Source organism: Helianthus annuus, chromosome 10 (genome assembly GCF_002127325.2).
Source record: "Helianthus annuus cultivar XRQ/B chromosome 10, HanXRQr2.0-SUNRISE, whole genome shotgun sequence".
In the NCBI taxonomy this organism is placed as follows: Eukaryota; Viridiplantae; Streptophyta; class Magnoliopsida; order Asterales; family Asteraceae; genus Helianthus; species Helianthus annuus.
In genome coordinates, this window is record NC_035442.2 from 162627694 (window position 1) to 162638468 (window position 10775).

Genomic DNA, 10775 nt, shown 5'->3' on the forward strand with positions numbered 1-10775 from the left:
CTAACATTTCAAACAAATGGGTCGTCGTGGGGGAGAAGTTGGGGACGAGACGGGGTTGTGGGGGGCGGTGTGGACTGGGCTCGACGTCCCACCGACGACCCCCATACCGCTTAGCCTAAATGGATTGAATAATAGAATATAATTTATAAATATTAGGGTGAACGGAGTGGGCGGTAAACCTCTTTACCGAGCGGTAACACCGCCGCCAACCCCTTTTACCGCTCGGTATCAAAGATGGTTTGGTGAAGCATTACCGAACGACAAATGAAAGATGTGACCGTTGGGGTGATGCTCAACGGCTATATAGCCGTTTAAAACAAAAAAAAATAAATTTTATTTTAAAATTGAGCTATAAATACCAAACATAATTCATACCCAAACACATTCAAATTCATACCTAAACCAAACCAAAAAATACCAAACATTTACCCAATCATTCCAAAACAAAATGGCGGATGAACTCCCGTTGTTTTTTCCACCCGATAGTAGCGACGATTCATCCGATAGTAGCATTCTTTTTTTTCCAAAATCTTATCGAAGAAGCCGAACTTCAAGACACGGGCACATCTAACCGAAGGAGATATATTGAACGTCAACGTGAGGTGGGCCATTAGACACCCATAGCGGATTATTTTGTCGAAGACCCGAAATACAACGAAGATATTTTTCGGCATACGTTCCGTATGTCAAAATGGGGTGTATTGAGTCGGCCGATGCGAGCAATTTTAGTTGTTTTTTTATTTAGTGTAATGTTATTTTTAATTATTCTATATTTATTATGTTAAAATACATGTTTGAATATTAAATATACTAGTTTAAAAAATAAAAAAAAAATATAGTTTACCTATTCCAAATGTCTAACTACCGCCAATGTTTTTGAGCAATAGATAAACAAAATAGGTAAAATGATGTGGCACTGTTTGATTGGGTGATTTGAGAGTTTACCTATTCAAAGTGTCTAACCACTCCCTTCACCCTTGAATATTTTTTGTGATTAAAAGTACGTTTTACATATTATACCCGTTTTAAAATCAATGGTCGGTGGTGTTTCCCACCGACAAACTAACCCTAGCTTTTACAATTAACAATTCTAACCCTAGACTACTACTTTGTTTCAAAAGTTTTGGTTCTCTCATTTCACACCCTCAAACTTTTGACATGAAACACTATTAATTCTCGTCTTTAAATAAGTTACATATTCACTTCTAATTTTTGGTACTTTACAACTTTGACCCATCAACATTTTCTACTTAATAACTTGACTCCTCGTTTTTTTTTAAATTACTTTAATGACTTTACACCATAACGACGATACATAAATATATTTTTTATCTATGCCTAAACATGATAATGTCAATATTACTTTTGTGACTTTACACAACTGTTTAAATTACTTTTATGACCTTACACCACTGTTTAAATTACTTTTATGACTTTATACCACTGTCTAAAATAATTTTACGATAATCAGATTGAAGTTAAGTTGTTTGATAGTGTATCAATGATATTTGAAAGGTTTCCCAAATACGTTCCATTTTCTGTTTGTAACATATGATAGTGTTGTCTCTCTTTGCAAACTATGGTGTATGTATATCTATGTTAACAGTCTTAATGATCATGTACCCCTTTGTTTGGAATTAGTGTAGAAACTTTGCACAAAGCTAGGTAGGTGCTCATGCAAAGAGTTCAACATTAGACCTTAATATCTTCAAACACACTTTATTTAGTTTTTAAGGAACTACTCAAACATCCAAATCCCTCCTTTATTACATATGATTGATTAGGGTTTAACAGATTTAATCATATGTCTAATGACGACACTTCCCAAACCAATCCACAAGATCCTGATGAGCCTCTTCTGCACATTTCACTTCTGCTGCATCCTCGTCTTTATATCTAACGGTCCAACCATGTGCGACACCAGGATATATTTTTACAAAGTTATTAACCTGCAAACACACCATATGTAAGGGGCACCTTTTTAGCGTGATTATGTGATACTAAAGAATCGAAATCAAATGATCAGTTGCAATATAAAATGTGTTTAATTAAGCTTTTATTGTTTAGAATTGATCTTTTTGGACAAACTTCATTACAAAGTGATGGGTAAAATGGCAACAAAAAAAAAAAAAAAAAAAAAAAAAACATTGTTGTGATTAGGATAAAACTGTCCAAATTATATTATTCAACACCTACAATATTAGCAGTCAGAAGCAAAATCGGTTTATACAAGACGTCAAGTTATTATCCTCTTCCATAAATAACATGATGGTGCCTAGATGCATGGGCGGAACCAGAGGGGGTCTATAGGGTCCAATGACTCTCCGGTCACCAGAATTTGTTGGATTTTTAAATATAAAGTTCTAGTTCCCCCACTGCGGCTACATGCTCGAAGTGGTTATTTACAGGCAGATATTTGTTTCCGCATTAGAAGATTTATATGGAAACTGGAAGGTAAAGTTTTAAGTGTAAGACAAAATGTGCACTTAACACTGGCTAAAAATATTACCTCATTTGCGACTAGTGCAGCCTCGAATTCTTTCACGAGTTCTGGTGGAGATCGTTTGTCGATCTCAGCACCTAGTATCCCTATCGGGATCTTAACCCCTAAAATCATCAAATCAATCAGAAAATAATTAATAATTCTCAGAAATTTCTACCCAAATCGTTTAATAATTCTAACTAAAAGACATCAACCTTTTCGTTAATAAATACCAATATTTATTCTTCAAAAAGTCAAACAGGACCCTTTTAAGAACCGAGGGATTATGACAAATGTCGTAGAACAAAACATACCCTTGATATCATCTAAAGTGACAAACGAAGGATGCAAGAGTGCAGCAAATTGTATTTCAGCATCCTTTGCTAGCTCTACAACCACCTTAGCTATTAAAAACAATAAAAGGACTCAAGTCAGCTAATTATTATTCAACATTCAGTTATTAACAAAACTGTTCGGAAGCTGGTCTTACCGCCCCAACAAAAACCCGCAGCCCCAATTTTAGTTACACCCTTCTCTTTCAGAGCCTGTATAACTCGTTTAGCAAAATCAACCGCTTGCTCCTACAAATAAAAAAAAAGTACAAATGGTATTTGGTTATCACAAAAAAAAAAAAAAAAAAAAAAAAAATCAAAGCGGGACTAAATTATTTTGCAGATAACAAGATTCGGATTAAAAAAACTTACGGGCGCATGGTTTTTTAGCCAATCTTCTATGTTGGTTCCGGGAGTCAACGGGTCGCCATAGAAGAAATCCGGAACAAGTACATAATATCCAGCAGCTGCAACTTTGTCTGCAAGTTGCCTGCAAAGTTAAATAAAACAACATATTCACAATCTACACTCAAATACATGTTCCATAAGTAGAAACAAACTTTGACTTCTGAAAGTCAATACACAAGATTCCTTTTACAAAAGTACAATAAATTAATTTTATGCAACTATAGCTATTGTAAACAGTTTACAAACTAATCAATATCAAATTTGATTTTATAAAAGAAAATTGCATAAAAGTTGAAGGTAAAAAACTGTTCATGTTATGGTAAATAGTAAATACCTCAGTTTCGGAGCTCCATAACCTGCACAAAACAAAAATAATAAATTAAAGTAACTATAATTAATCTGTATCAGATTAGTAGGTGTTTCAGTGAAGTAGCTTTACGTTGAATTTATAAATATTTATATAGATTAAAAATTTAAAACCTAATTTGTTTTAAATCAAACAAGTAAACATCAAATTATAATTAATCCAGATGAGAATGATAATAACTTAATCGGATGAATAATAAATTAGTGGAGTAAATGGATTACCATAAACATCGGAAATAAGAATAACGGCGACTTTGGAATCAGGGTTGCCGGAAACATAGGAATTGAGAGATGCGATTTGTAAAAGATCACCGGATTCTCCGCCGGAGGAGGGCGCCGGTGGGTTTTGGCAGCACTCTGGGCCAGACATTGCTGCAGTGGAATAAGTGGTCGGGTCAACACTACACAACAGATATATATGGTTTTACACTTTAGGGGTTTGCGAAAAGTTGTTATGTCGAAATCACCATCAGTGTTGCATTATTCATGCCTTCCGATTTAGCTTACAATAATAACATGTATGGCTTTTGTTAAGGAAAAATACGTGTTCGCGAACAATTACCGAAAGAGATTTTCATATTCGTGTTTGTGTTTGTTTGTTAATTTTAAGTACCAAATATATAGACAGACGAACGCAAACAAACGTTCATGAAAACGCAAACGAACGTTCACGAACATAAACAAGCGTTTATGAATGGAAAGGAACACAAACGAACGTTAATGAACACAAGAGAAACGAACACAATGTTAAATTTCAAATAAATTATGCATTTTTTATCATAAACATTAAGAAGATCCACCCAAAATATACTAATGAATGTGGGAATACTGGAATAGGTTTTATTTGTCTTAGTTACCCTAAATAAAAACAAAAGATATCAAAAACAAATAAAAAAATTAAAAACCATAATCAACTATCAAACACAAACGAGCATAGACAGACGAACCAGTGGCGGAGCTTGATCAAAAGTTCCGAGAGGGCGTAAAGTGATAGGACCCAAAAAAGTTTTTCCTATCGTTATGTTTCGAGTCGGGTCGGGTTGGCTATTCGATTCAATTCCGGTCAGATAATATTAGTTCCAAATAAAACGAAGTGTATATTTATCAAACTACCCATCATTTATATACAAAGTTTATAAATATTTAGGATATACAATTTAGGAAAAGTAATCGGGGCGATCCTATATAATTTTAAAATTTTCGAACGAAAAATCAGAACTTATACACTTCTAACCGAAACATTGGGGTGGGCGGGTGCACCTACGGGCACCCACTATACTTCGCCCCTGAGACGAACATAAACGAACATGTTAACGAACCTAAATGAACGAAACGAGCGATTTTTTTTGTCCGTGTTCATTCAATTTTTTGGTCCATGTTCCTGCCAACGGTTCATGAACTATTCACTAAATGTTCAGTTTGGTTGCAGCCCTACATATATTTCTCTGCTAATATCATCTATCTACTCTACTGCCTAATAAGTGAAAATAAAATTAGATACGTGTCATCACCATATTTCACCTTGCCAAATTTTTTTCTGTAGAAGTTACTCCATGACTCTAAAAGAGAAATTTTTTGTAAATTAGGAAAAAATAACTTAAGGAGAGAAACGAAATGATTCTTTTCTTTTCTCTTTATTTCCTCTAAAATTGGAAGGATGAATTTTAAGCCAAAAACCTCTCATTTTCCATTCTTTTCTCTCCTTTACTATGTGTTCCCGAGCTTCAATTAAAGGAGAGAAAAGAAGGGGTTTGGAAGAAACAATTTTTAGTTGTGTTCCAAAGTTTCATGAGAAAGGAAAAGAATGGAAAATGAGATGTTTTTGGCCTAAAATTCATCCTTCTAATTTGAAAGAAAATGAAGAAAAAAGAAAAGAAAGGGAGAAAATCCTTTCTTTTCTCTCCTTAAGTTAACTCAGAAACACAAACGCAACGAAAAATTATTTCCTCTCGAAGCCTTTCTTTTCTTTCCTTCGGGAATAAAGCGTTTAAAGTTGGATACTATCACCAATTCCGTGACAGCTTTTGTTCCAATAATAATGAATATTTATTTTGAAGATTTTTAGTGTGTGACAGTATTGCATTCTTCATGCCTTCCCAATTTGGCTCAAGCTCGTTAACTAAACAAGCATATTTTTTTTGGCTCAAGTCCGTTTCAATTCAGCTCTATTCGAGCTTTAACAAACCAATCTCAAGTGACTCACGAGCTTTTAAGTTTGGCTTTATTTACATTACATGGCCCATTTGATACTTCATTACTTTGTATTTACCTTACAGATCAATCCGACACGTCTTCGCCTACAAATTTGAGTATCTCTGCCTCCAAGTGATCCCACAACATATTGATGATGAGCCTAGCCTGTACATCAACAGGAAAAATCGGAATCGGAACCTGTCATTAAGCCGAATAAGAAGAAGAGTGAAACTTAAAGTTCAAAAAGTAATAAACATTTGCATACATATTAATGAACCCTGGAGGTGTGAAATATTTAAAAACAGAAAAGAAAAAAAAAGGTTGAGGTGGAGTCCGTCCCACATCGGTTTCACAGTGTACATAGAATGGTTGAAATTCAGTATTTAATGAAAGCAGGTGATGGTGTTAAAAGTCACGCAGCCATGTAGTGAGCACAAAGCGAACTATTCTTTCGCCTTTTACTAAAGAATACCGTGTGCTCGCTACTTTTAAATGGCATACGCCTATTTTTGGAGAGCCTCTTCTATAATTGAAGAGCTCCAAACCAATTTTCAAAGTATAAAGTTTATAAAAAAAATTCTCTTGTACCGTCTTGTTTTTATTTCAATAATTTTAGACTGTTTGGCATTATAAGGAAGGGTTAACCATTTCAGATTAGAGGTCGTAACCATACCATTTCAGATTAGAGGTTTTAACCATTCAGACTCAGTATAATGTATAATGCTTAACCATGAAACGTTCGTGCGTCACATAGTTAAACTCGAGCATAATTTCATGTTTACACAAGAATAATTTCATGTTATGCGATGCGATGCTTCTGTTTTTTACTCAAGCTTTGTCTTAGTAATATGAAGTTCAATATTAGATCTTCAAACACACGTTATATAGTTATTATGGATCTTCACAAACATATGTGTCTCTCTTTTATAACATGTTTAGGATTTCACAGACTGAATGATTTGTCTAAAGACACTTCCCAAACCATTCCACAAGATCCTGATGTGCCTCTTGTGCACATTTCACTTCTGTTGCATCCTCATCTTTATACCGAATGGTCCAACCATGCGATACACCAGGATATATTTTTGCAAAGTTATTAACCTACATACGCGTAAAATATACCATGTAAGTTATACAGAAGCTGGAAGGTTAAGTTTAAAGTGTAAGACAAAGTGTACACTTAGCATTGGCTAGGAATATTACCTCATTTGCGACTAGTGCGGCCTCGAATTCTTTGACGAGTTCTGGCGGAGACATTTTGTCGATTTCAGCGCCCAGTATCCCCGTAGGGACCTTCACCCCTAAAATCATCAATCAATCAAAAAATATATTCAGTCTCAGAAATTACCAATCCAAAACGTTTAAATAACATATTACAAACAAATGGCAGGTAAACGAGCGACAAGATGCCCCGCAACCCCCTTTTGAATTGCAAAACCGATCCTACTAAAGACGAAGCGACTCTAAATGGTCGAGAAATTACTATTCACGACCCACTTAAAAAAAAAAGCTTAATATACCCAATTTTAAACGTTTAAACAAAAATAGTTCCAAAAATTCATTATTTAATAATCAATGGATTATGATAAATGTTGTCGAATAAAACATACCTTTGATGTCATCTAACGTGACAAACGAAGGATGCAAGAGTGCAGCAAATTGTATTTCACCATCCTTTGCTAGCTCTACAACCACCTTAGCTATTAAAACCAATAAATGCGATTAAGTCAGCCAATTATTATTCAATATTCATATAAATACATTAAAGACCAACAAATATGTTCGGAAGCTAGTCTTACCGCCCCAACAAAAACCTGCAGCCCCAATTTTAGTTATACCCTTCTCTTTTAAAGCATGTATAACTGGTTTAGCAAATTCAACTGCTTGCTCCTACAAAAAAAAGTACAAATGGTTTTTATAATTTTTTGTATAAATATTCAAGCAAAATTAATAATAAAAATAGGTAACAAGATTTGGATTAGAATAAACTAACGGGTGCATGGTTTTTTAGCCAATCTCCTATCTTGGTTATAGAAGTCAACGGGTCGCCATGGAAGAAATCAGGAACAACTACGTAATATCCCGCAGCTGCAACTTTGTCTGCAAGTTGCCTGCAAAGTTAAATCGAACACCATATTCACAATCTGCACTCGAATACATGTTCCATAATTAGAAACAAACTTTGACTTCTGAAAGTCAATATGCTCCCTTTCACAAAACTACAACAAAACTTATTTGATTCTAGTACATGAAACTATATTACTATAACTATTATAAGTTGTTACAAACAAATTAATATCAAGTTTCATTTTAGAAAAAGTGATTCAGATGAACAAAATTAGTTATAAAATTTATATGAAAATTTGGAATTGCACTTGTGTTTTTATTGAAGTTGTAAGTTAGTTCTCATCCAGCAATACTTCCAAATGTATGGTGCCATGGTGGTTGTGTGATTATTACAATAACAAAACAACATAAAAAAATAAAAAATAAAAAGTTAAAGAATTTGAGAAAAAGAAAACACTATCTTATTAAACAACTAATAAACTTAGTGTATATAATTAATTAAAGATAACAGATCCAGTGACATGTATCATGCAATGATGCTAAAAACCATATATGCCAAAAATAAATAATCCCTTAGCAAACAAACAAATCAATATGAAGATTAATGTATATAAAATTATTTCAGAAGCTGTTGTTGCTACAGGGATTAATACCTCAGTTTCGGAGCTTCATAACCTGCACAAGAAAAAAACAAAAAAAAAAAAAACAAATTAGAGCAAGGTGATGAGTAGAGCTGACGAACCGAACCGAACAAAGCCCTGTTCATGTTCCTTCGTTTAGCATTGAACGTGTTCACAAACACAAACACAAACGAACATATACCATTTACAAAAAAAAAAAAAAAAAAAAATTATCTTAAGCCCGAATATTAGACATAATCACCTTATTAAGCACTTGATATAATAATTATAAACATAATTATCCCAAAACAAAAGCACAAGTTAAACATAATTATCACAAAATAATGTTATTTATATCTGAACATAAACTAAACAAACGACCAACGGACGTAAACAAACACATCAAGCATATTACCAAACATTGAAGAACACAATTAAATGAACGCGGCCTTTGTTCGTGTCGGCACGTATTTCCTTTTTCATGTTCGTTCATTTACTAAACGAACTACGAAAGTTTCCCTGAACGTTTGGTTCGTTTACGATAATTTACAGTACGGACCATATCATATCATAGACTTCATAAAGAGTAGGTGTTTTAATGAAGTAGCTTCGTTGACTTTGAAAATAAAGCAGGCTGCTTATAAGTTAAACCATAATTTAATCAGTTGGTGTTTCAAAACACACAAGTCAACAACATCAAAAGATAAACAATTCAGATAATATAATAATCACATTAATTTAATAAATGGATTACCAAAAACATCAGAAACAAGAAGAACGGCGACTTTGGAATCAGGGTTGCCGGAAACATAAGAATTGAGAGATCCAATTTGCAAAAGTTCACCGGATTCTCCGCCGGAGGATATCACCGGTGGGTTTTGGCAGCACTCAGGGCCAGACATAATTCTAACAGGTTCTGGATTAAGTGGTCTGGTAAACCCAAACAGATATTATTGGGAAATGAGCGGTTGAAAGTTGGTTGCACTTTGCTACCCTTGGGATTTTTGTGTGCTTCAAACCATACACATGAGTTTTGAGACCTTTCATGTTCATACCCATAGTTATGTGGCTTTAGGGTTTTTGAAAATGGTTGGATTTGGTATGTCGAAATCACCACCGGTGGTGTCGATTTGGGTGTGGAGTGAACTTAAGGGGGTTAGACTACCCGTTAAACAGTTCATGAACTGTTCACTGTTCGGTTTGTTTACAGTCCTAAAAAAAGTTCAAGAACATGGTATGCCTAAAGACTCGCCATGAGTTGGTTGTAATATTTTATAATATAATACAATACAATGTAATATGTAAAAATATAACACAATTTGATACAATATCACATGACATAGTACGATATAAGATAATAAATATTATGTAACATGATATGATATAGATGAGAGTATAACAAACATAATATACTTTTATATATTTATACTAGGTTAGAAACTCATATTTTACACGGGTTGAATAAAATTAATATTAAATGGTTGCTAATGAAAATTTAAGAATTATAAATTGATATTTTGAGATAAGATATTATTATCGGGTTACTTATTTGGGTATACAAAATGGTGAAATAAGAGAAGCGAGAACAAAAATCTTGGACTCACATACCTTATGACACGTGAAGCAAGAAAAACACCTTAGACTTGCATAGCTTATTACACGTTATACAACCAATTACTTGTTAATTAGCTTGTGACAGGTTGACTCACATAGCTTATGACATGTGGTAATTAATGTAAAAAACAATATGGGGGTGGGGGTGTTCAGAAGATTATTTCAACAAATCCAGATAAATGTAAAAGAACAATATTTGGGCCACATAGCTTATTTTTTTGGGCCAGCCCTAAATGAAATGGAAGCTAAAACTTTTTTTTTTCATCTGTTTGAGCCGGCATGATAAAAATCTTAAAGGTGTTGGGATTTCCATTTTGAAACAAACATTATGATTATTGCAACATTGACACATTGTAGTGGCAAATCAATTTTTGATGTTGGATGACATATTATGTTTCAAGATTTAAGAATCAAAAATCAGTTGAGATAAACAAAAGTTACAAAACTACTAATTAAAATAAAAATACTTTGGTTCTTTGAACCTCGCTTATTTGAGAGGCATTTCTCTCATCTCACAAACTTTTCTTCACTAAATTGTCCCTGTTGGTATTCTTGGATATCAATTTCTTAAATAGTTATAATTTATCAAACACTCAACTAAGTGAATAACAACATATTTGATCATTACCTATTTATATCTATCTATCTATCTATATCTATACTATATAAAATTTTTGAGAAGCGCAACATTGT

General features: G+C 33.6%; 2 protein-coding genes and 1 non-coding gene across 3 annotated transcripts; 1 reads left to right on the top strand and 2 right to left on the bottom strand.

Moving 5' to 3' along the window:
• Positions 1–1643: 1643 nt before the first annotated feature.
• LOC110886295 (endo-1,3;1,4-beta-D-glucanase) lies at positions 1644–4083 on the bottom strand. The gene is made up of 7 exons (XM_022134079.2): positions 3811–4083; positions 3557–3578; positions 3187–3304; positions 2973–3063; positions 2797–2886; positions 2510–2607; positions 1644–1949 (listed from the first exon to the last, which is right to left on the bottom strand). The coding sequence occupies exons 1-7, from the start codon at positions 3956–3958 to the stop codon at positions 1809–1811; spliced, it is 708 nt and encodes a 235-aa protein (XP_021989771.1). The 5' UTR covers positions 3959–4083; the 3' UTR covers positions 1644–1808.
• Positions 4084–6199: 2116 nt separating this feature from the next.
• Positions 6200–6319, top strand: LOC118483632. Its single transcript, XR_004870919.1, has one exon. It is a non-coding gene; the product is annotated as a U5 spliceosomal RNA (small nuclear RNA).
• A 296-nt stretch (positions 6320–6615) lies between these two features.
• LOC110886296 (endo-1,3;1,4-beta-D-glucanase) lies at positions 6616–9485 on the bottom strand. The gene is made up of 7 exons (XM_022134080.2): positions 9223–9485; positions 8502–8523; positions 7775–7892; positions 7581–7671; positions 7392–7481; positions 6985–7082; positions 6616–6882 (listed from the first exon to the last, which is right to left on the bottom strand). Exons 1-7 carry the CDS (start codon positions 9368–9370, stop codon positions 6745–6747), a joined length of 705 nt encoding a protein of 234 aa, XP_021989772.1. The 5' UTR covers positions 9371–9485; the 3' UTR covers positions 6616–6744.
• Positions 9486–10775: the final 1290 nt, after the last annotated feature.

Coding starts and splice junctions, on each gene's coding strand:
- LOC110886295 (XM_022134079.2), bottom strand. CDS start 3,958: ATGTCTGGCCCAGAGTGCTGCCAAAACCCACCGGCGCCCTCCTCCGGC. Junction 3,579..3,810: donor TCTTATTTCCGATGTTTATG/GTAATCCATTTA, acceptor TGTTTTGTGCAG/GTTATGGAGCTCCGAAACTG. Junction 2,887..2,972: donor TGCGGGTTTTTGTTGGGGCG/GTAAGACCAGCT, acceptor TGTTTTTAATAG/CTAAGGTGGTTGTAGAGCTA.
- LOC110886296 (XM_022134080.2), bottom strand. CDS start 9,370: ATGTCTGGCCCTGAGTGCTGCCAAAACCCACCGGTGATATCCTCCGGC. Junction 8,524..9,222: donor TCTTGTTTCTGATGTTTTTG/GTAATCCATTTA, acceptor TTTCTTGTGCAG/GTTATGAAGCTCCGAAACTG. Junction 7,672..7,774: donor GGCTAAAAAACCATGCACCC/GTTAGTTTATTC, acceptor TTTTTTTTGTAG/GAGCAAGCAGTTGAATTTGC.